Below are 25,338 nucleotides of genomic sequence, written 5' to 3' on the forward strand. Positions count from 1 at the left end.
TTTCCATGGCAGGTGAAACTAAAACTAAGGGGCATAGCCTCAAAATAAGGGGAAGCAGATTTAGGACTGAGTTGAGGAGGAACTTCTTCACCCAAAGAGTTGTGAATCTGTGGAATTCCCTGCCCAATGAAGCAGTTGAGGCTACCTCATTCAATGTTTTTAAGGCAAGGATAGATATATTTTTTAACAGTAAAGGAATTAGGGTTAATGATGAATGACGGGTAAGTGGAGCTGATTGGAAAAGATCAGCCATGATTTTATTGAAAGGTGGAGCAGGCTCAAGGGACCAGATGGCCTACTCCTGCTCCTTGTTCTTATGTCCCACAATTCTGTAACACGCTCTCAGCAGTGTCCAAAATAATTTATCACCTCTGCAGCAACATTTATTTATTAGGAAATCAAGTTGAGAGGTAGATTGAATCAGCATTTGTTTACCCCGTTCGTATTTTAAATGATAATGTTTTGTTTTCAAATTATTTGCTTTGCATTTTCAGGGCAGAATGGGAGAACCTGGCCCCAAAGGACTAAAGGGATACCCTGTAAGTTTTACCTGACACACAAAAAATACACAATGAACATTTCATTATGAAATATTTTATATGTTTATAGGTATAAGGAGAATGTACAATTTCACGTCAGTATTTTAGACTATTTTTTATCAATTAAAGTAAAAAGATACCCTCTGTGGACCACAGAAATGGAGTACACAGCTGGTGTCTACACGTATCTTTTCCTATTCTCTCTCGGAATCTGGGTGTCGTGGACAAGGCCAAGCATTTGTTGCCCTTCCCTATTGGCCATGAACTGAATGGCCTAAGCAGGGGGACAGCTAAGAGTCAACCACATTGCTGGTGTTACATGTAGGCCACATAAGGTACAGATAGCAGATTTCCTTCTCTCAAGGACATTAGGGAGCCAGATGGGTTTTTCCAACAATCGTTGCTATTGACACCATAACTGAGACTCGCTTTTATACCCCAGATTGATTAATTGAATTTAAATTTGTGGTGGAATTTGAACTCCTATTCCCAGAACATTAGCCTGGTCACTGGATAACCACCATCTCCCCCTTTTCTTGTGTATAGTAACCAGGATTTTCAGTTACATGATATCATATTGCTGCCATCACAACTCTAAAGTGTTTCCAATCAATAAATTACTTTGAAGGCCTCTGTGATGATGGTAGACTTTGTGAACACAGCAGAGTGCCACATATAACAATGAGGTGAATCTGGTAATATTGTTCAATGATGGTCCGGTACCCCAAGGGTGCTCTTGAGTAAGGATGCTCTTTGGGAGGCAGTGGCTTACTGGTGTTATCACTGGATTATTAATCCAGAAACTCAGCCAATGTTCCAGGAACCCAGGTTTGAAACCCTCCATGGCAGAGAATTCAATAAAAAAAATCTGGAATTAGAATCTAGTGATGACTGTGAAACCATTGTCGGTTGTTGGAAAAGCCCATCTGGTTCACTAACGTCCTTTAGGGAAGGAAACCTGTCATCCTTACCTGATCTGGCCTACATGCGATTCCAGAGCCACAGCAATGCAGTTGGCTCTCAACTGCCCTTGGGCAACTAGGGATGGGCAATAAATGTTGGCAAGCCAGCGATGCCCATGATCCACGAATGAATAAAAAGAAAGGAATCTCTGAACCTGAATCCCCAGAGCAGAGAAGTGCCACCTTCATTACACCTTGTTTGAAGGGTTGGGGCCACTGATGATTCTTCTCTTTTCAACACTATCCTATTTTTAAATGATATGCACAAACTCCCGTCTGAACACAAACCTTTCTGGCCCAGAGAATTTGATGCTACAATGAAGCTAAGAGTAAAGTGCATTTAGTAGCATTCTTGCCACTTCATAGTTCCAGTTGTCACTTAACCACTGAGCAAATTGAAATCTGTCTGGATGCAGACAAGAGACAGAATTTTCCAGCTCCTCACAAGGATGGGATTATCTGATCCCACGCAATATGAACGGAGATTTCATTGGCTCACCAGCTCCACCTTTTGGGGAGGGGAGTGCTGGAAAATTCTGGTCATACATTTGTGGAAATATCAAAAAAAGGTGCAATAAAGAAAATGACGAAGAAAGTTAACCCAAAAATGTAGGCACTCATGGTTGCATTTGATGCATTTATTTATATGCCATTGGCTGTATTTCTTTCTGTTGCTATGTGATGGTGAAGTGATGTATTGTAGATTGCTGACAATAACATATTGTTACTGTCAGGAGTGGGGAGACATACGGCACTAGTCATACAGCAACATGGATTAACATCCAACTGTGACAATTTGAGAATTTGAATTCAATTTTCTAATATCGGTAAAACCACAAAGGTGTCAAATTGTCAATAGGCAGATTGGAAGAGGGGAAATTTAACTCTATTGTATAACATTATGAGAGACCAAGATGAAAGTCGCCAGAGTCTCAGGACCATAGGCTGCTCTCCCTTTCCCTGTTTGAGTGACAGAGCTGACTGGGTGGTGATTTAACCTGAGGGTCACTACGCCTTAGGCAGGGGTAAACTCAGCTGATCTCGGAATTGAACCCGCACTGTTGGCATCACACTGTATCACAAACCAGCGGTTTAGTTAACTGCCACCCTTGACAGAGTGGGTTGGAAGGACTGATTTCTCTTAACAGAGAGTTCAATAAACAGGGTGTGTGGATGTTTGGCTAGAGGGGAGTTGCGGAGTGATTTTTTTTCATCAAAGATAGTGGGAGTTTGGAACTCAATGTGTGAGAATTGAGTGTGAGAAAAACACTCATTTCACTTACAAAATACTTGGATAGATACTTGAAATGCCATAAGCTATAAGCCTATAAATCAATGACCTCTCCCCTGGTTCACAAATTCCCTTCCAAATGAAACCTGCTCTAAACACAGTCTGGCCTTTGTGTTTCATCTCCCCCTCCAACATGGTTAACTCTTAACTGATGTGGCCTTGCAAACCATGGTTACCACCACCTTCACAAGGTGTTGAGTGATAGGCAATAAACTCTGACAGTGTAGGCAATGCCCACTTTCCAAGAATGAATGAGAAAAGGAACACCACAGACTTAATCTTCAAGTCATGAGCAATGTCTTGAGAAGCCCAGGTTGTGTTTTAAGCAGTTGTGTTTAGGGCAGCACGGTAGCACAATGGTTAGCACTGCTGCTTCTCAGCTCCGGGGACCTGGGTTCAGTTCCCGGCTCGGGTCACTGTCTGTGTGGAGTTTGCACGTTTTCCTCGTGTCTGCGTGGGTTTCCTCCCACAGTCCAAAGATGTGTGAGTTAGGTTGATTGGCCATGCTAAAATTGCCCTTAGTGCCCTGAGATGCGGCGGTAGAGGGATTAGTGGGGATATGGGGGTAGGGCTTGGGTGGGATTGCGGTCGGTGCAGACTCGATGGGCCAGATGGCCTCCTCCTGCACTGTAGGGTTTCTATGGTTCTATGTGTTTATCTGTGACATGTCTTATTTTCAGGGTCAGGTTGGAAGCCCTGGCAGTGATGGTGCCTTTGGCAAGACGGGACCCCCAGGTGACCAAGGACCAAATGGACCAACAGGCCTCCCTGGAAGTCCCGGATATAAAGTATGTGTTATAATAGAAGAGTCGCTGATTAGTATTGTTTGTTTAAAAAAAATGAATTAAGCAATTTTGATAGACCTGTTTACAATTGCAAGTTAATGCAAATGGTCTCGGACAGAAATCATCATTTTTTTAAATATCCTGAATGCTCTATCATTGGGCCATATGTCAGGAATACGCTTTCAATTAGAAGTATTTTGCATTTGTCTCATACTTTTTCTTGCAGGAGTTTTTATTGTGCCTTAAAAATTTCACTTCATGGAATTCTGCAATATATTTATTTTTTAAAGTTTATTAGTGTCACAAATAGGCTTACATTAACACTGCAATGAAGTTACTGTGAAAATCCCCGAGTCACCACACTCTGGCGCCTGTTCGGGAACACTGAGGGAATGCACGTAACCAGCATGCCTCCCAGACAGTGGGAGGAAACCGGAGGAAGCCCATTCAGGCACAGGGAGAAGACGCAGAGTCCGCACTGACTGACCCAAACCGGGAATCAAACCTAGGTCTCTGGTGCTGTGAGGTAGCAGTGCTAACCACTGTGCCAAGGGGGCATTAATGAAAATCTTTTCTCATTTGCTTGTGAGGAGGGAGATCTCCTCTTATTTTCTTACAATGGTATTTCTCACAAGTGACGTAATGATAGGTTTCAGTACATTGTGCGTTCCCACTTCTAAATTTTGCAAACACGCAACTGCTTTGCAGAACAATATTTCATAAAACTAGCGCTCATTTAACTTGCACGTCTCAAGCAGTCTCGGGAAATTAGGGAGAACAGGTATATTCTGATAAAGCATTCCAACAAAACATTACCTTTTTTTGATGAAGATGGGAACAAGAGTCACCATTTCAGCCCTTGCGCTGATTTCAAACTCGCTTTTCCAGCCTTTGCCGATGTTCTAGAAAACTCCACCCATAGATTATCCATAAAAACAAAAAGGTTGAATGTTTAAAACTATTTCAAATAATCAGGAATGCCTATACTCATTAAGATGAAGGACATTAATACTGTAGAGTCAATTTAGACACCCAGGATTATTGTCCATCATCAGATGAGAAGTAGATTTTCCTTTACCATGTCCCAATACAGGTGTGCTGCTGTGAAGCAATACACTTGAGATTATCCAACTTCGTTTTGAGCAGTCCATGAACATCTGGTGAAAGAAGAATCCTTCGTCCAATCAGCCTGACTTGCCCTCAAATTCAGCTCTAAAGACCAAACAATTTTTCCAATGTGTCTATTTTTCCCCTCCTTTAAATATGTTTGAAAGGTCTTCAATCTATGGGCAGGATTTTCAGCACCCCTCTCCTGCGGCACGCTTTACAGTGGCGGAGGTGGCCCGCCATTGGCCAGCAGTGATATCTTCTGGTCCTGTCGCTGTCAAAAAGATTTCCTGTTGTTTGTACTCTCCGTCTCCAGGAATGAGGGTGGAGGTGGGGGGGGGTCTCTGTCAGCTAGACTGGAAGATCCCACCGACAGGAATGACCAGAAAATCCCATCCCTTACGTTTATTGGAAAACTCCTGACACCCAGCTGTTTTCAGTTTAACTTCATTCATAGTGTTAACTGAGACCCTTGCTCCAGTTAATTGATAGGGAGAAAACCTTTTTCTTTAAATCACAGAGCCCTCAGCTTTTTTGACTCCATTTGTATTTGGTTCTTGTCTATTTGATCCATTAGAATTAGTTTTTTGTCAAGGATGTGTGTTACAGCTTCTTCCTTGAAAACAACCATTGTCCAGAATCCTGCTGACTTTATTGCCCATTGTAAAACCAAAGGCATTTGTTGCAATGAAACAAAGCAGTCCACATACTCAGCCTGGAGTTAAAATCTTCTTTTCTGAAGTTACAGTAAGGAGTCTCACAACATCAGGTTAAAGTCCAACAGGTCTAATCGGTAACACGAGCTTTCAGAGCACTGTCCCTTCATCAGTTGAGTGGAGAGTTGGGTTCACTGACAGGGCATATATAGACACAGACTCTGTGCCCTCTATGCCTTGTTTGTGAACCCAACTTTCCACTCACCTGATGAAGGAGCAGCGCTCCGAAAGCTCGTGCTACCAAATAAACCTGTTGGACTTTAACCTGGTGTGTGAGACTTCTTGCTGTGCCCACCCCAGTCCAACACCGGCATCGCCACATCATTTCTGAAGTGAGCCCTATTTCCCATCAGGCCATGGTAATGAATTTTTTTGCTTGGCCATTTTGTATTAGACTATAAATCGAGTGAAATATCACAGTCAGGGTTTACTGGCTCTTCCCACCAGTGGGATCTCTTGGTTTTGCTAATGGCAGCAGGGGATGGATTCAATTAAAAATTTCATTCACAGCAGTGGGACCAGAAGATCCTGCCGTCAGCCAAACAATGGACCACCTCCCACTGCTGAGAAACACACCACTTGGGCACGGAGAATCCATCCCTCCATGCACATACCTCCTAACTCAACCATAGCATAGTGTCAGTGTCTTGTTATTTGTGCTCAAGGAGCAACCCAGTCAGTGCACTCCAAATGCACACAGTCAACCACAATTTCAATTTAATTAGCAAATCACGCTCTGTCACTGATTCTTGACATTTTTTTCAGGGAAGAAAAGGAGCTGTTGGACCTGAAGGACCTCTTGGACAGAAGGGGGAAAAGGTAAAACATTTGTATTGAAGTGTGCAGAAGTTTTTTGGAACTGTTTTTATATTTGAGCTACGTACTGTTCAAGTTTAATGGGCCTGCAACCATAGAACAATAGAATCCCTATAGTGTAGAAAGTGGCCATCCAGTCCATTAAGTCTAAACACCCACCCATCTCTTCCACCCTTTCTCTGTACCTCCATGCATTTTATCATGGCTGATCGACCTAACCTACACATCTTTGGACACTAAGGGGCAATCTAGCATGGCCAATCCACCTAATCTTCGCATCTTTGAATACCAGAGGGCAATTTAACACGGCCAATCCACCTAACTTACACATCTTTGTACATCAAGGGGTATGGCCAATCCATCTAACCTACACATCTTTGGACACCAGAGGGCAATTTAACATGGCCAATCCACCTAACTTACATATCTTTGGACTCTAAGGGGCAATTTGGCATGGCTAATGCACCTAACGTACGCATCTTTGGCCACTAGGGGGCAATTTAGCATGGCCAATCCACCTAACCTGCACATCTTTGTATTTCAACAGTTGATGTTCTTTTTGTGGAATACCATCTAAAAATAATCAAAAGGATTTTCATTCATTGGAGCTGATTTGCAAATATTTTTCTTCCCACTGATTTTGGAATTAGGGTGAAATGGGACCACCAGGAGACCCTGGTATCGTGGGACTGGATGGAGAACAGGTAATTATTACTCTTCAATTGATGAGTTTCCAATTGCAGATGAAAACAGCAGAAGGTGCATGATCAAATGACAGCTTAGTTATGGTTTATTGACGAGGATGTACAAATAGGATATATCAGATGGAGCAATGTTCACCTTTGTTTATCATGACTATGCCATTTATTGTGGTCTAATGACACATTATAGTGTGTTAGTTTAGCATGAAGATATTAGCAATCTAGTTTATCCAATAATCCCTCAACTGATGAACTCCCATTCTCGAATGGAGCAGTCTCTTAGCAAGTGCAGGACAGTCCCTCAAAAGTGTCAAATTAAAAATAAGTGAAGAATCAACTCACTCATTCGTTTTTGGAGAAATAATGTTTGTTTTTATGTCATTGAATATTTATATGCATATTTGATCACGACCTGGCCTCCACAACCCTCTGTGACAAAGAGTTCTACAGATTCACCAGCCAGTGACGGTATCACTGACACCGTCATTCAGACACGCTTTAATCAACATTAACCATACGTTCCAGGAAAGAATGCAACAAATTTCTGACGTCAGTTTTAGACTTACTTTCATCATTCTTTTGATTTTTTTTTCATGGTTTGTTAATTTTCATGGAGCTCGATTTAGCGCGGTTAACTGGATGGCTGGTTCGTGATGCAGAGTGACACAAACAGCACGGGTTCAATTCTTGCACCATCCGAGTTATCCATGAAGGCCCTGCCTCCTCAGTCTTGTCCTCATTAGGGGTTTGATGATCCTCAGGTTAAACCCCCACCAGTCAGCTTTCCCCTCAAAGGGAGAGCAGCCGATGGTTATCTGGGACTCTGGCAACTTTAACTTTTTATTTCCTTTCGTGTAAGCCATGTACTGAATCACTACACATTTCACTTGGTAAGGGAGAGCAACGGGGAATTTTTTGTTTATTCATTAGTGGGACATGGGCATTGCTGGCTAGCCAGCATTTATTGCCAATCCCTAATTGCCCTTGAAGTGTGTGGCTCGCTAGGCCATTTCAGAGGGCAGTTGAGAGTCAACCATGTTGCTGTGGCCCTGGAGTCACATGTAGGCCAGACCAGGTGAGGATGGCAGATTTCTTTCCCTGAAGGACATTAGTGAACCAGATGGGTTTTTTCCAACAATCGACAATGATTTCATGGTCATCAGTAAATTCTTAATTCCAGATATTTTTTATTGAATTCAAATTCCACTGCCTGCCATGGTGGGATTCGAACCTGGGTCCCCAGGACATTAGCTGAGTTTCTAGATTAATAGTCTGGCAAAATACCACTAGGCTATCGCTTCCACACGCCGAGCCAGGGAATGTGGTAGAGGCTAGAGAAACAGTTGACAGAAAGTGACAGGCAGTAAATAGAGAAAAGAAAGATGAAGGAATCGGAGGGGGAAAGCATGGAATTGGCAGAGAGCAAGAAGAGTTGCAAGTCAGAGACCAAAAGACTCTTTAAGGAAACTTTTGTCTCTGATCCCCATCAGAATTATGAGCCAGACCCAGAATATGATACTGGCAGGAGATATGCAAGTATTATGATGGGGAAAAAGAGCCACCTTTGACATTAAAGAATGATTACCGCTTTTAAGTGACCTGACTCACTGAATGTTGTTCTTGTGGGAACATCAAAAAAATCAAAACATTCCTTGGAAAAATCAGAAATTATAACAGCTCAGCACAATGATAAAATATTTTTATCAGACATTTTTAAAACAGCAACTCTCAGAGAAAGACCTACTTTCATGCAGCAGAATCTCCAAGAAAGAAACTTATCTCCTGGCAGATCCAGTTTCCAATTTCAGAGAGGGCAAAAGATAGATACTGCTCTCCCTCAACTTCAAAAGCAGCATCTAAACTTGAATAATCTATGTAAGCCCAGCTTCCACGTACCATGCCTACTTAACATCGCAATCAAGCCCCACTCTGCAAAATCCCAAGGGAAATCAGCAGAACAGCATTAGTTTAGATTAAAACCAATATTCTAGCCATTCGAAGCAATTATGCTGCTGCAGCAACAATGCAGGATGCTGGTCGACAGCACAGCTCTGAGGGCATAAAACTGCTACAACAGACCCTGCACAAGAACATGGCTCAAATGCATTTCTTAAAGGCACAGTATCATCACAATATAAACTTAAATAGCCTGATAATATGAGCAATATGCTGTATTTTGTCTCAGATTAGGGTTGTGGAATACACGATGCAAGATATGGGTAGTGATGAACTACATTGGAAAGAAGCTTGAAAACATTGGCAGCAGGACTCTATATGCTGTGTTCTGCTTACAGGCTAAGGTGAAGCTGAGATGAGATCAAATGAGACTTCCCTTCTCATGATGGCATGCTGCTACCTCTTAAAGGCATATTACAACACATTGTGCCACCAAGTTACTCTCTGAGGTTTCCATACCTGGAAGAGACCCACAGTCAAAACATTTCTCAGCATGCAGCCTAGAACTTGTACCATCTTCAGATTCTACTTTGAGTTTCTAACGTTTCTTATGTTCCGAGAGATAGTTTTAACATTACTTTGTTCTCTGTGACAGGGTGTGCCTGGAGGTGGCGGCGCAGAAGGTCCTGCTGGAAGGAAAGGAGAACAGGTCAGTGTTTTAAATGGATAATTATGAGGCATAATTTCACTACTTCCCTAACAATTCCCATTATGATTTCCATATTGTCAGTCTTTTCCCTGGGATAATAGTTTAAAGTAGTGGGAGTGTTCACAGTGTGATGGGTTTTAAATCGAATGCTGCCTGCCATCAGTCAATAGAGGACAAATACAGTTCCCTCAGCCCATCAGATGAGTGCCCCATTGGATAATCAGCCAGCATTCGGAGCTCAAACTCTGGTCATCATTGGCCAGGATGATCTGGAGCAGGTTACAAAATTAATCGCACTTTCTGACTCATAGGGTGGAATTTTCCTGACCCGCCCGCCACGGGAATTATAGCAGGTGGGACAGGACCATGTGAAGGTCCATTGACCTCAGGTGAGCATTTCTGGTCTTGGGTTGAGTGCAGCCAAAAAAACTCCCACCCGTAGTCTTATTGTCGTACAGTGCAGATAAAGCCCTTCGGCCCATTGAGTCTGACTGACAATAACTACCACTAAAGTCACCCTAATCCCATTTTTCTGCACTTATCCCATATGATGTTTCAAGTGTTCATCCAAATACTTTTAAAAGGTTGTAAGATTTCTGGCCTCCATTTCCCAGGCAGTGCATTCCCACCACATCTGAGTGAAATTGTTGTTTCTCAAATCCCTTCTGAATCTGCTGCCCATTGTCCTAAAACTGCGCCACCTTGCGATTGACCCCTTAACAAGGGAAACAGTTGTTTTCTATTCACCCTGCCCATATCCCTCATAATCTTATGTCCCCTCCCTCAGCCTTCTCTAGTGAAAACAATACAAGCCTCTCAAGTCTCTCCTTCTAACTTAAATGCTCTATCCCAGGCAACATCCTGGTGAATCTTCTCTGTACCCTCTCTAGTGCAATCGCATCCTTCCTATAGCAATGTGATTAGAACTGCACACAGCACTCCAGCTGTGGCCTAACTAACTTTTTGTACAGGTCCAACATAACTTCCTTGTTTTTGTACTCCATGCCGCAACTCAAAGATGGAAATGTTTTCACTAAGCGATGATTCTCTCCCAACAATTGTAGCTAACTATGATTATTTTAAACTAGAGTTTGAAGCTGTTTATATGGTAGAGTTTTAATATTTTCAACACACTACCACATTATTATAACAATAATTGACCCAGAGCAAGACTAGTGTGTGGGCATGCATTTGACATGGAATTTTATCTCCTCTTTTATGCTTTCCATGGGCGTGCTATAAATCCAAAGTTCCATCTTAATGTTTTTTGTTCATTTGTGGGACATGGGCATTGTTGGCTAGCCAGCACTTACTATCCATGCTAATTGCCCTTGAACTTGCTAGGCCATTTCAGAGGGCAGTTGAGAGTCAACCACGTTGCTGTGGGTCTGGAGTCACATGTAGGCCAGACCAGGTAAGGACAGCAGATTCCCTTCCCTAAAGGACATTAGTGAACCAGTTGGGATTTTCCGACAATGGTTTCGTGGTCATCAGTAGATTCTTAACTCCTGGTATTTTTTTATTGAATTCAAATTCCACCATCTTCCACAGTGGGATTTGAACCTTGGTCACCAGAACATTGGCTGAATTTCTGAATGAATAGTCTAGCAATAATACCACTAGGCCATTGCCTTCCCATGAGAAATGAGAGGGATGAAGGCCGTTCAATGGACAAGAGCTCCAAGGACAACCTGCCTTTACATTACCCTGTACTGTCTAGCTGAGTGCCATTCTATAAAGTCAACTAAATCAATTTATTATTGGCATATTTTGAAGATGTTAGTCATTGCTGATTGTCAAACAAAAGCTTGTTTGAATGCTGTTAGCATTTTATGGTAATCTGCCAATCGTGTTAATATCAAGGCTGGTTTTCAATAAAAGTAGATGTGATTGATACTGCCTGTTGCCCAAACTCTCCAATATCTGTCCCAATTGAGCAAGAGTTCCTAAGTGTCAAATAGGCCATTTTAACAGGCAATTGTCCTAGCTGAGGGAGTCCATTTCACATTATATAGAATCATAGAACCCCTATGGCGCTGTAGGAGGCCATTCGGCCCATCACACCTGCACCCACAATTTCACCCAGGCCCTATACCCATAACCCCACGTATTTCCCCTGACACTACAGGGTAATTTAACATGGCCAATCCACCTAATTTGGAATGTGGGAGGAAATCCACGCAGACACGGGGAGAACATACAAACTCCACACAGTCACCCAAGGCCGGAATTGAACCCGGGTCCCTGATGCAGTGAGGCAACAGTGCTAACTACTGTGCCAATGTGCCACCCCTCAGTGAAACTGAGATCAGGTGCCATTCTCCTTTCTCTGTCTACAGCACCTCATTGCCTGATCTTGCCTGGCAAAGACTGTGCTTCTGTAGTGAATGGTCCAAGTTCTTGAACTTCTGGGTTCATTGAGATTGTGTGGGCAGAAATTACAAAACCCTGCACTTGACTGAATCGATCCCAAAAAAATACCAAGTGCAAAGAAATTAACCTAATATAGAATATATAATCATTACCCTTTTACTACTTCACTCATTTTTCATTGCTTTGTTGTTTATCTCAAACGTACAATTTGAACCATGTTTGGTTTGGCTTCAAAGGGCCCCCAAGGAAGCCCTGGGATACCCGGTCCAACAGGAACTAAAGGAGAACCAGGTGATGAGGGATTGCAAGGGTCTCCAGGAGAGAGAGGAGAATCGGGAAAAATGGTAATACGTGTTTGTTGTATGATTTTTGTGTCCTGTCACCGCATCTAACAGGAAAACAATCTGTCATTCTTTCATCGATTAACCCACTCTTATTTGCCTCTTAGCATTCCTTTCTTCTTTTCCAATTGTCCCTTGAGCTGGTCTAATTACTATTCAAGCGTCATTCCCTGGTATTCATATAAATTGACAGAAACCCATTTGGGGGCTTTCAGTTTTTAAACATGTCTCTCACAGCTGTAAGTTCAGTGGGAAAGTAGAACATGCAGAGCATAACAGAGGCTGCCAATTTGCTATCGCTCTTTCTCCACTATACAAGGCAGCTTTCAACTCGTGCTTTTTACCATAAAGTGCACGTATAAGTCTACACCGATACTGACAGTTAGATCCTGGGCTATCGATAGTTGTGGTAATGCCAGGTGGCTGTACGGAAAAACTGACATATTGGTGGCTTTGATGTTCATTTATTTCCATCGTAACTTAACGGTGGTTTCTGTCTGACGAAACAAAAACCATAAACTTACAGTCGCACAAATGAAAAATGAGTTCTCCCTTGGCAGTGGAAACACGGTTCCTGTGGTAGCAGCAGAAAGACCGGGTAATAGCCTGAACCCAGATACTAAATGCAACGGTCTATTGTCAGGGATTCCTTGAGGTCTCCATGAACCGTACACGTGTGAATCCAGCCCATTCCCATCCCAGTTAAAACGGAAGGTGGCGCAAATTCCGATCTCAGCGTCTCAAGTCGCTTTCTTTCGGACATTTCAGACCTCAGTAGCTGATTAACATTGCATAACCTGAGCATCCCTGTCAAACTAAAACTATTTCTCACCAGAATTGGAAAATCCGAGCTGCATTGACATTTCTGAACAAGAAATTGATGCGTGAAGGCTTCAAATGAATAATTGGTTAATTTGTGATTACTTCTTGTGTTGTGTCCAACAGGGAGAAATGGGGCCTGCGGGTGATCCAGGGGATTTTGGGCCAAGAGGAGAAAAGGTAATATCTTTGTTCTTTAATTATCAAGATGCGTGTAACAAGAAAACTAAATTTAAAATGTTGCTTAACTTAGGAACGTGGGAACCAAGTAATTAGGAGCAGAAATAGGCAAATTGAGCCTTTCAAACTGCTCCACCATTCAATCAGCTCATAGCTAATCTCTCCCAGGACTCAAATCCACCTCCCTACCTGTTCCCCATATCTCATGAACCCATTTTTTATTGAAATATATCTATCTCCTTGAAACGATGTAATGATTCAGACTCCATCGCACTATGGAGCAGCAAGTTCCACAAATTCACCACCCTCTGCGAGAAGCAGTTCGTCCTTATCTCGGTTTTAAATTTACTGCCTCTCAACCTATACCTGTGAATTCCTGTTCTAGATTGCCCCATAAGAGGAAACATCTGCTCTGCGTAACCAGTTTTGCGGTTAGTCTATCAATCCCTTTTAGAATTTCACAATCAGATGCCACAATCATATTCCCCTCTCAGCCTTCTAAACACCAGCGAGTATAAGCCCAAACTTCTCCTCTTATGTCAAGTATGAACTCCCTTCATTTCAGTTGTCTGGTTTTTAATAGTAAGTTGCAACAAATATCTAATCTATTGGCATGATACTAGGTTTTTTTGGATCAATGCACCATGCAAAGCATCATTAAGCATATGAGGGTAGAGGCACTAGCTAAACAAGTAATAGTTTGGCAATGCGAAGCTTTGGTTCTGAGAGAAAAGGGAGAGGTTGGGAGATAAAGGGTTCTGCTGCTTTTGTGGGCCTGAAAAAAATCAGTACAGCTATGGTAAAGATATTTAAAAAAAAACCTTTTTTAATGTCACATTGTGCAATCTTGTTCATATCCCTGCAAGTTTGGTCTGTGTTTTGGAAACAGTATTTGGTGTGAAGGAATTTCAATTTAAGAATGGGGCAAATAAGGAGCCAGCAAAGAAATTAATTGGGCAGGATTTTACAGCCTCTCTTGTCCCAAAACCATAAAATCCCACCTGCGGTCAACGGATCTTCCTATTGTCCGCCCCTCGCCCACTCTGATTCCTGAGGTGGGTGGGTGGGGTGGCAGAATTCCAGCGACTGTGTTTCAAAATGTCACCCACCAAATCTGGGAATGGAGGTGGAGAAGGGGAAGGATGAAAATACCATGCCAGCTCATGTGCCAGTCTGAGGATGCCATTCCTATCACCATCAGTAATACCAGGGGGTGTTGGAGGACAGGACAGGCATCCCACTCTCCTCCCTATTGAGGCTAATTAAATTAATTAAAAAGCTTGTTAAAAGCTTGCTGCTTTGTAGAGGTTAAATGCAGACTGGATCGATCCATCCACAGACAGGACCCGGACCCTCCTGTCACTTGCCATTTCAACACACCATCCTGCTCACAGGTCCACTTGTCCATCCTTGACCTGTTACAATGTTCCAGTGAAGCCCAATGCAAACTGGAGGAATAACACGTCATCTTCCGATTAGGCACTTTACAGCCTCCAAAATTTAACATTGAATTCAACAATGTCAAACTGTGAACTCTCTCCTCCCACCTTCACCACATTTCCATCTTTTTATCATTTCTTTCGTTGATTAATTTTTCCGTTCCCCCCACTTTATTGCTTATCTTGCTTTCTATCATTTCCTCTTACCCCTGACTCCCCTCCTACCACCCCAACCCACTAGGACCATCTGTTACTTGTATCAGATAGTCCTTTGAGACCCTGCTTACCTTTGTTGTGCCATTTACACATTTCTGATCTCTCAATGTGCCGCTATCAGCACCCTTCTCAGCCGTGCTTACCACCATTTTCATTCCTTTTTGTCTGTGGCATCGCTGTCAATCTTTCCCCAGCCTCCACCTATCTTGGAATCATAGAATCCCTACAGTGTGGAAAGAGGCCATTTGGCCCATCGAGTCTGCACCAACAACAACTCCGCCCATCCCTGTAACCTCACCTATTTACCTTTCTAGTTCCCCTGAGACTAAGGTACAATTTTACATGACCAATGAACCTAACCCACACATCTTTATACTGTGGGAGGAAACTGGAGCATCTGGAGGAAACCCATGCAGACACAGGGATAATGTGCAGATTCCACACAGACAGTAACCTGAGACCAGAATTGAACCCAGCTCCCCAGCTCTATGAGACAGCAGTGCTAACCGTTGTCACCTCTGGCCCTCTAGCCAGCCCCAACACACTTTGCTCCCCAAAACAGTATAAATCTCATCATATTTCCAGTTGTCTAAAGCTTTGACAAAGTGTCATCAAGGCTCAAAACATCAGCTGTGTTCTCTTTCCACAGATGCTGTCAGACTATCTGGATTTTCCAGCATTTTTCAATTAAAAAGTCATAGAGATTTACAGCATTGAAACAGGACCTTCTGCCCAACTTGTCCATGCCGCCCAGTTTTTACCATAAGCTAGTCCCACTCACCCACATTTGGCTCATATCCCTTTACATCTTATTCATGTAACTGCCTAAATGCTTTTTAAAAGACAAAATTGTTCCCGCCTCTGGTACTATCTCTGGCTGCTTGTTCCAGACACTCATCACTCTCTGTGTGAAAAAATTGCCTGAAAGTTTTACTTTCAAATTCCAGCATCCGCAGGCATTTGCCTTTTTCTTCCTGCTATATTGTACATTGCTGACATCCATTTGTATTTTTTTATATTGTCAGGGAGCCACGGGACCACGTGGTCCTCCTGGCCCGTTGGGGCCTGTTGGAATAATGGGCAAAGCAGGCGACCGAGGGCAGAAGGGGGAGAAGGGAAAAGCCGGTGTGACGGTGAGAAATGTTTTACTGTTGCTGTTGAAGTAAAAATCCTAGGACTTGATTGGCACAGAGCTGTCCTAAGTGGGCATTGACAACCGTGGACTTCCGTTGGATTGGTCCATGATTGTGTGGCAAAACACTGCACTGGGGTTTGCCATTGCCTACTGCAGTGTGGCAGACCAGGAAGTTCGTCTGCTCTTACTGCCTGCTCTCAGGTATATTGGAATGGTTTACAGCATGCTGGTAACCAACCTGTTTGGCCTCATTATAAACAAACCTTTTTGTGGCCATCAAGTCTTGAGGTGGGGCTTGAATCCAGAGCCTCTGGCTCAGAGATAGAGGTGCTGCCACTATACCACTAGATCTCTCCCAATCCACTCTCAGTACCTCAAAACATAGAAAAAGATGTCCCTTTTTCCTTGCCTAGCTGATTCATAATTCAAGTTTTATTTTGCCTCTTATTATTCTTTCTTTCTCTCAAAACTAAGTTGGACTATTGTGCATTGAGAATTTTTGAAAATCCTCTTGAAGAAATCTAACAATTGTTATAATTCTGGTCAGAAACTCCAAGTTGTGTTATGAAATTCACCTGGGCCCTAGGTTTTGCACTTTGATTTTGGCTAGGATAAGCACGATATGTTTCACTGCAGGTGTGATTCAAGTGACCCACTGGGAAGCTTTTTACCAAACAAAGTTTATCTAAGAATACAGTTAACACATAGAAAGAAAATTAGCAATGGCTTTTACCAATTACAAACAAGAGAAAAAGCAACCATGATGTTGTATAAACCTTAACAACAAAATAAATATTCTAATACAACAAAACCTCCTCATAGAATCTCTCTAGTGCGGAAGGAAGCCATTTGGCCCACTAAGTCTGCATTAACAACAATCCCACCTTGGCCCTATTCCCATAACCCCAAATGTTTACTCTGCTAATCCCTCTAAACTATGCCTCCCGGGACACTAAGGGGCAATTTAGCATGGCCAATGCACATTACCCACACATCTTTGGACTGTGGGAGGAAACCGAAGCATCCAGAGGAAACCCACACAGATGCAGAGGGTACATGCAAATTCCACACAATGACCCAAGCGGGAATCGAACCCAGTCCCTGGAGCTGTGAGGCCGTACCACAATGTACAACCATTGTACCACAATGCAACCCTGAAACATTATAAACATACACTTGCCATCAATTTAGCACAGAAAATAAGAATGCTTAAGTGATGCTGTTAGATTCTGCAGCTTTCTTGACACACATCCAGACAAACTTGAGGTCAGAACAGCTTCCCAAAACAGCAGGGAGAGAGAGAGAGATAGAACACTGCATCCAGACTGAAGTCCAAACAGATTTGAACTAAACAATGGCCAGCATAATTCCCAAGATCAGGAAGAAAGGCACAAAAGTACTGCTTTCCATTCTGGGGTCCAACAGCTTCTCAAAACTCCTGGGAGAGAGAGCGAGAGACAAAACCTGCCTACAGCTTGGAAACCAGGACAGCCTCTGAAAACTGAACCAAACTGAAAATAAATGTACTCCTGACCTCTCATTCCTCTCCCCGCCCCCTAACATTTCAAAAGGGTTGTAAACTTGTAAAGCTTCAGGACATGGTATTAGGCCCAGATTAACAAATAAACAGAACCCCATTTAAACAGCAATGAAAGGACATCTAAGCAGATAGGTCAGCAACAACAAAAAAAAGCAGTGCGTACAAACTGCAGAGAACATGATTTTAAAAAATAAATTTCTTAAAGGCACAGTAGCTTCACACAGTTGACTCAAGTCTACTTTTGAATTTGTTAAAATTTGACTTATAAAGTACCATCCCAAACACGCTTCAAGGAAATAATGTTCACAATGTGTTGCTGTTTAACAGGGCCCTCTTGGTCTCATTGGCAATACAGGTCCAATAGGACATCGGGGACAAGCTGTGAGTAGAGTACTAAACTGTATAAAAAATGTGCATTGTAAGTGTCATCCATTTATTTCTGTAGGAAACAAGAGTCAAAGTGACGTTTCACAAGTAGACTTGCACTTTATATACTTTGTTTCAGGGTGAGCTGGGACTAATGGGATCACCTGGAAATGTCGGGCATAAAGGCAAGAAGGTATACATGAAGTATTATTCCTTTTGATGATTGCAAAATAGCACTCAGTATTTGTTTGGAGTCGACTTAGTTCTGTTGGAATGTGGTAAATTTTCAGGATCTGGTGTGGCATTATAAACAGGGAGACAAGACTCAGTGCAATCCTCAAGTCAAGGAGCATCAGAAAGAGGAGGATAATTGAGGCAGGTTTGAGGTAGGGGGGTTGCAAAGTTGGTGGGTAGATTGAGAATAAGGCATGGGAAATCACTTTTCCTGTTTGGGTTGTCAGTTAGGGTAAGCGTGATAGGTATGTGTGGAATCCTTGATAACCTATAACCAGTGCGACGTTAGTAAGCAGGCTTCAGCAGCGACCCCACACATCAAAGTTTTTGATAAATCACTGACTTCATATAGTGATTATAGTACCCCATGACTAATAGCTGTGGACTTTGCTTTGATTTGATTTATTATTGTCACATGTATTAGTATACAGTGAACAGTATTGTTTCTTGTGCTATACGGACAAAGCATACCATACATAGAGAAGAAGAGGAGAGAGTGGAAAAGGTAGTGTTACAGTCATAGCTAGGGTGTAGCGAAAGATCAACTTAATGTAAGCTAGGTCCATTCAAAAGTCTGAAGGCAGCAGGGGAGAAAGCTGTTTTTGTGTCAGCTGGTAGGTGAAGTCAGACTTTTGTATCTTTTCCCCCACGAAGAAGGTCGAAGAAAGAATGTCCGGGGGGTGTGTGGGGTCCTTAATTATGCTGGCTGCTTTTCCAAGACAGCGGGAAGTGCAGACAGTGGAGTGGATGGGAGACTGGTTTAAGTGATGGACTGGACTTCATTCCTTTTTAGTTTCTTGCGGTCTTGGACAGAGCAGGAGCCAAAATAAGCTGTGATACAACTAGAAAGGATGCTTTCTGTGGTGCATCTATAGAAGTCGGTGAGAGTTGTAGCAGACATGCCAAATTTCCTTAGTCTCCTGAAAAGTTAGAGGCGTTGATGGGCTTTCTTAACTATAGTGTCCGCATGGAGGGACCTTGTCAGATTGTTGGTCACCTAGAAAATTAAAAGATTATCCAATTTTGTGCGCTTTATCTTTTCACTCATTCTATGTTTCTATTACCAGGGAGAATCTGGACGTGCTGGAATACCTGGGCCAATGGGTGGCATAGGACTTGAGGTTGGAAGGAACAGGCACTTATTGTACTAAAATCATTGTTTTATTCCAATACTTAGGTCACAAATATGTTCAGTAATACACTTGTAATATTTTGCTGGGGTTTTTAAAATTATTTTCCTGTAGTGAAATACAGCAAGATTACAAATTTCTGCTGAATTAATTACCTCATGAAAATTTCACCTTTATGGGAAATCCACAGGTTTTGTGCTCTGAATGGAATATTCTGGTCTTGGAGATGGTACACTGAGCCCTAATTTCAATAAAGTGGAGAGGAAGATGTTGGATGGCATATTTTGAGCAGTTGCCTTCAAAACATTTGTCACTTGGAAAGATTCCTGCAACGTTGCAGAACCTGGCACTGGCTTAAAAGAGTCGGAAGCAGCTGAGGCAATCATAAGTCTGGCTCCTGTACCCACAATCCATTCAGCAATCCAGCTGCTCCTACTCTGCTGTCTGTTTTCCAATATGTCCTCCCATTTTGGTGAAATTGAGATTGATTCCATTCATTTCATCTAAATTAATCTTTCTCTTAGCTCCTTCATCTAACAATGAGGGATGGCACAGTGGTGAGCACTGCTGCCTCACAGTGCCAGGCACTGTGTGGAGTTCACACATTCTCCCCATGCCTGCGTGGGTTTCCTCCGGGTGCTCTGGTTTCCTCCAGTAGTCCAAAGATGTGTGGGTTAGGTGCATTGGCCGTGCTAAATTGCCCCTTAGCGTCCTGGGATGCATAGGTTAGAGGGATTAGTGAGGTAAATTTATGGGGATACAGACTAGATGGGACTGCTGTCAGTGCGATATAATGGGCAAAATGGCCTCCTCCTGCACTGCAGGGTTTCTATGGATCTTGAAGTCTTTTACAGCCCAGGATTTGCTTCATTACGTTTTTAATTTTATTCATCTTTGCTACTGGTTGTTTCCAAACCTGGTCACGCCTTTTACTTTGGTTCTTGACTCTTCATCTAGATTTGTCAACTTTTAGTAAAAGCTTTCAGTTATCAGACTGAACTGTGAACACTCACTCACCGATGAAAGGGTGCTTTTCCTCATCCTTGTTCCCAGGAATGTTCATTTCCCTCACACACAAGTCTGGATAAAAGGAGCAGAGACTCAGATTGCCTGGATCTTGCTCCCTTGCGTATGACTCCAGGGTGCTCTCCTGAGATGCAGTAATGGGGGAGCTAGGCCTTCATGTGTGGGAGAGGCAGGACAGGCTGAACAATTCACTAAGGTGGGAATGGTGTTGCCTGCTTCCTGCCTCAGTCTCTGGCTTCTTTGATGGCTGAGCTTCCTTGGGCATGAATGTTAACAGCCACGGTGGATCTGCAGTGTCCTGGGATAAGACGGAAGGATGCCAGGGCCGGATATTCTCCAACCTCGCTGGGATTCTCTGATTCCCCTTGCAATGAATGGAGATTAGGTTGAGCGCCAAATTCACTGCGCTCACAGGTAGCAGTAGTGGGGACGCATGATATCGGAAAATCCCAGCCCAAGTGAAGGCTGGGCCAGCAATTTTTAACTCATGCAGAATTTCCCAGGGCAGTCAGACAGCACTGTCCCCAAGCCATGGGAAACAACTGCAGATCTGTGAAGTCTGTAATCATCCCAGCCCTTTCATAGGTGGGACTGTCCTCTTCGCAATTTAAAAAGCTCATCAGAAAATCCATGATGTGTCAGTGCTAGACAGAAACAGCACACTACAGGTGCATTGCTTCTGTAAAAACGTGGGTGGGGGTTTGATGGGACAGGGGGTTGTTTGCGAGGGTGGGGGTGGGGGTGCGGACAAGAGAAAATCTCTGTGTGATTCTGTTGTCGGAAGTGAGTAGTTTTGTCTGAACTTTGATTTCTGGATTCTGCTGCTGTGGCAGCTTGGCAGGAATCATTACTGACCTGTGGCATAACCTGTCACTAAGGCAGAAAATAAAACTTTATTGCTTGGAGTCAGCACCTGCCCCAGACGTGTTGTAAGATTTTTGTTTTGTAGGTGAGTGAATGATCACACTTCGGTTAGGTAGCTTGTTCAATATTTGTTCATGCTCTTCAAAGTAAATTTTCTTTTCAAAAAAGAAACAAGTAACTCAAAATATGTCAATTGTCTAAAGCCTATTTTTTTTAAAAACAAAATTACTAGGGGTTACCTGGTGAGAAAGGAGAAATAGGAGATTGCGGTGATCCTGGACCCATTGTAAGTGTTTACTGTTGTTAAGGAAGTCATCTAAGCTTGAACAGTTGACAAAGATGGGAATGTTTCTTATTTGAGTTTTCAAAACTGGTTGTCAGTAAAACACGTGGGGATGACGACGCCAATTTTGGCCTCCGTATTGAAGGGAAAAACTGAAACTTGAGAATGATCAATACTGGCCAAACTTGTACACATGGAGGTCCAATTGGATGTCAGTGGTATTAGGTTTTGCTCATTTTGAGTTGGTTCTTCCTGTGGATGGTGTTGGGCTATCAAATGCAGGCAGCTTGGTTCAATCTAAAATTGGCCCTTATTTCCTCAAAATTGGCAGCTCAGCTATCCGTCGAACTGAATTTTGGACCGCATGCCCTTGGGTAAGGACAGCGGGTGGGGTGAGCGAGAGAGGGACCAACTGTGATTACAGTCATGAGTCAGGAGTGCAATAGAACCAGGAGCCACACTTCTGTTTCTTCCAGACCCACATAAAATTGAAAGGACTTTTTGATGGGCATCCTTCACTGAAAGCCCTCAGAAGAGCAGACCCAGTGCCTACAGTGCTCAAGGCATTCCAAATTTCCCATGAGGTTCTAAAACAGATAATAGGTGCTCATTGACATATGAATGGGGCCTAATGCCTGTTTGGCCGATTGCGCCTGAAGAATGGCCTGACCTGCTTTCCTGTTTGATGAGCTCTACTTGAGATGCAGAATGTCGATCTCCTAATTGGACATCATTGTACCCACACAACTGGCAAAACAAAGGCCAACTCATAGAACACAGAACAGTACAGGCCCTTCGGCCCTTGATGTTGTGCCGAGCTAGGTCCAAACTCAAGATCAAGCTATCCCACTCCCTATCATTCTGGTTTGCTCCATGCGCCTATCCAATAACTGCTTGAAAGTTCCTAAAGTGTCTGACTCCACCATCACAGCAGGCAGTCCATTCCACGCCCCAGCCCCAACCATTCATACACTAATTCCTTATGGCAACATAAGTATCATAAGGACTTGGAGCAGAGGTCGGCAGTTCAACCCCTCGAGCTTGCCCCACCATTTAATACAATAATGGCTGATCTCATCTGTGCCTCAACTCTACTTTCCTGCCCGTTCACCATTGCCCTTCAAATCCTTCAGAATTAAAGATCTATCCGCCTCTTCTTTAAATTTACTCAATGCTTTAGACAGTAGCAGCAACACTTCGCTACTTTTATATTCTATTCCTTTAGCAATAAATGCCAAGATTCCATTTGCCTTCCTTATTACCTGCATATCAGTTTTCTGTGATTCATGCACAAGGACACCCAGATTCCTCTGCACTGACAAACTACAGTTTCTCTCCATTTAGATAATAATTTGCCTTTGCGTTTTTCCTTCCAAAATGGATAAATACACATTTATCCATGTTAAAATCTACCACTTTTTGTCCCAGTCACTTAACCTATCCATATCCATTTGTAAATTCCTTATTTTATTTTTGCAACTTACGATCCCACCTATTTTAGTGTCATCTGTAAATGTGGCTATGGTACCTACTATCCTTGTATTCAAGACATTAATATAGGTCATAAATATTTGGGACCTGAGGACTGAACCCTGTGGCACCCTATTAGTTATGCCTTGCCAATCAGAAAAAGACCCATTTATCCCAACTTTCTGCTTTCTGTTGGTTGGGCAATCTTCCATCCAAACTGATAAGGCAATTGGCCACGATAAAGTGATCTTTAGCGCCAGGGGTATTAGCAGGGTAAATATGTGGGATTGTGAGAATAGGATGTGGGTGGGATTGTGGTCGGTGCAGACTTGCTGGACCAAATGGCCTCATTGTGCACTGTAGGGATTCTATGATTTGAAAAAAATACCCCATATCCCATGTGAACAAATCTTGTGTATTAACCTTTTGCATATCTGATCTGGAAGTCCAGATATTCTACATCTACAGGATCCCCATTATTCACTTTGTTATATCTTTGAAGAACTCTATCAAACTAGTCAAACCCTTCATGAAACCATGCTGACCCTGATGGATTGCACTTTGACTTTCTAAATATCCTGTTATTACTTCCTTTATAATGGATTCTAACAGTTTCCCAACAAATTAATTGGCCTATAGTTTCCTACATTTTGTCTCCCTCCCTTTTTGAATAAGACCGTTATATTTGCATTTTTCCAATCTACCGGATTCATTTCTGCAACCAGGGAATTTTGGAATATTGTAAGCAATGGACCAGTGGAGTTAAATTATTTCATTCTGAAACTTGTATCCTACCAATTACAGGGCCAATTATATAGTCAACTATTTTAAAGTGAAACTTTTGACTTAATGTGGACCCCATTTTCTTTTCAAACATCCAGGGCTAGGATTTCAGTCGGCCGTTGGGAACACAGCTGATGTTTGAATTGCAAGCCGAAAAAACGTCATGGGAAATGAATGTTGTTTTATATACTGGTGCATGTTGATTGTTTCCCTTCAATTTCTTACAAATGTGTTGAGTAAATGTTATCTGATACAGGGGCAAGCGGGTCGTGTAGGAAGCCAAGGTGTAACAGGACCCAAAGGTGAAATTGGACTTCAGGGAATGAAGGGTGAAATAGGTCTCAGTGGAGATCCAGGATCCATGGTAAGTGGTTTGTTTTTCTGCAGGGCAGAATGGAAATTATTGCAGTAGTGGAAAAATGTTCACTTGATTTCAGAACTTTATTACTTTGGCTAAACAAACTTAGAACTGGAGTGAAGGTCCATTCTTTTGGGGTTGAATTGGATTCTGTGGATTTACAATGGCCACCATCTAAGGGCCCCGCTAACCATGGGCGCAAATCCCACAATGGCTGCTAAGTCTCGCTAGAGGCCCAAAATGGGATTTGTGCTCGCAAAATTTTGGTTTGTGATCTTTCCAACCACACCCCCTAACCCCTTTCCAGTGGCACAGTGGTTAGCACTGCTGCCTCACAGCATAAGGGACCTGGATTTGATTTCCAGCCTGTGTGTGGTGTTTGCACATTCTCCCTGTATCTGCATGGGTTTCCTCTCGGTGCTCCAGTTTCCCCTCATGTTCCAAAGACATGCAAGTTAGGTTGATTGGGCATGCTAAATTGACCTTCGTGTCAGGCGGATTAACAGGGTAAATATGTGGGGTTACAGGAGTAGGGCTTGGGTGGGATTGTGGTTGGTGCAGACTCGATGGGCCAAATGGCCTCCTTCCGTGCTGTGGGGATTCTATGATCAGGTTCATGCCCAGAAAGAGCACGGGCCTGATTAGCATATTTTAGAATCAACTTGAACGTAATCAAAAAGGAGGAGGTATTAGGGTTCTTGAGAAACATTAAGAAAGACAAATCCCCACGGCCTGATGGGACACACCCCAAAAATACTGAGAGAGGAATAGAGGAAATTACAGGGGCCTTGGGAGAAATCTTTATATCCTCACTGGCTACAGAGGAGGCCCCAAGAGGATTGGAGAATAGCCAATGTTGTTCCTTTGTTTAAGAATGGTAGCAAGAATAATCCAGGTAATTACAGGCAGGTGAGCCTTACATCAGTGGAAGGCAAATTATTGGAGAGGATTCTTCAAGACAGGATTTACCCCCACTTGGAAGTCAAAAGACATATTAGCGAGAGACAACATGATTTTGTGAAGGGGTGGTTGTGTCTCACTAACTTGATTGGGTTTTTCGCGGAAGTGACAAAGGTGATTGATGAGGACAGGACAGTGGATGTTGTCGAGATGGACTTCAGTAAGGCCCCTGACAAAGTCCCTCATGGCAGACTGATGCAGAAGGTGAAGTCGTCTGGGATCAGAGGTGAGCTGACGAGATGAATACAGAACTGGCTCGGTCATAGAAGACAGAGGGTAGCAGTGGAAGGGTGTGTTTC

General features: G+C 42.9%; 1 protein-coding gene across 2 annotated transcripts in view; it reads left to right on the plus strand.

The window, feature by feature from the left end:
- Positions 1-25,338, plus strand: part of LOC145358357 (uncharacterized) — a 112,869-nt gene that overhangs the window by 42,540 nt on the left and 44,991 nt on the right. For both annotated transcript variants that reach the window (XM_080212315.1, XM_080212314.1), the window contains exons 15-27: positions 495-539; positions 3,473-3,580; positions 6,166-6,219; positions 6,867-6,920; positions 9,469-9,522; positions 12,132-12,239; positions 13,182-13,235; positions 15,916-16,023; positions 17,893-17,946; positions 18,071-18,124; positions 19,233-19,286; positions 21,418-21,471; positions 23,978-24,085. In XM_080212315.1, the coding sequence (XP_080068441.1) occupies positions 495-539; positions 3,473-3,580; positions 6,166-6,219; positions 6,867-6,920; positions 9,469-9,522; positions 12,132-12,239; positions 13,182-13,235; positions 15,916-16,023; positions 17,893-17,946; positions 18,071-18,124; positions 19,233-19,286; positions 21,418-21,471; positions 23,978-24,085 (909 nt within the window). The remainder of the gene's footprint in view (positions 1-494; positions 540-3,472; positions 3,581-6,165; positions 6,220-6,866; positions 6,921-9,468; positions 9,523-12,131; positions 12,240-13,181; positions 13,236-15,915; positions 16,024-17,892; positions 17,947-18,070; positions 18,125-19,232; positions 19,287-21,417; positions 21,472-23,977; positions 24,086-25,338) is intronic.

The sequence above is a fragment of the Carcharhinus amblyrhynchos genome, chromosome 25 (assembly GCF_965287045.1).
Source record: "Carcharhinus amblyrhynchos chromosome 25, sCarAmb.v2.hapA, whole genome shotgun sequence".
In the NCBI taxonomy this organism is placed as follows: domain Eukaryota; kingdom Metazoa; phylum Chordata; class Chondrichthyes; order Carcharhiniformes; family Carcharhinidae; genus Carcharhinus; species Carcharhinus amblyrhynchos.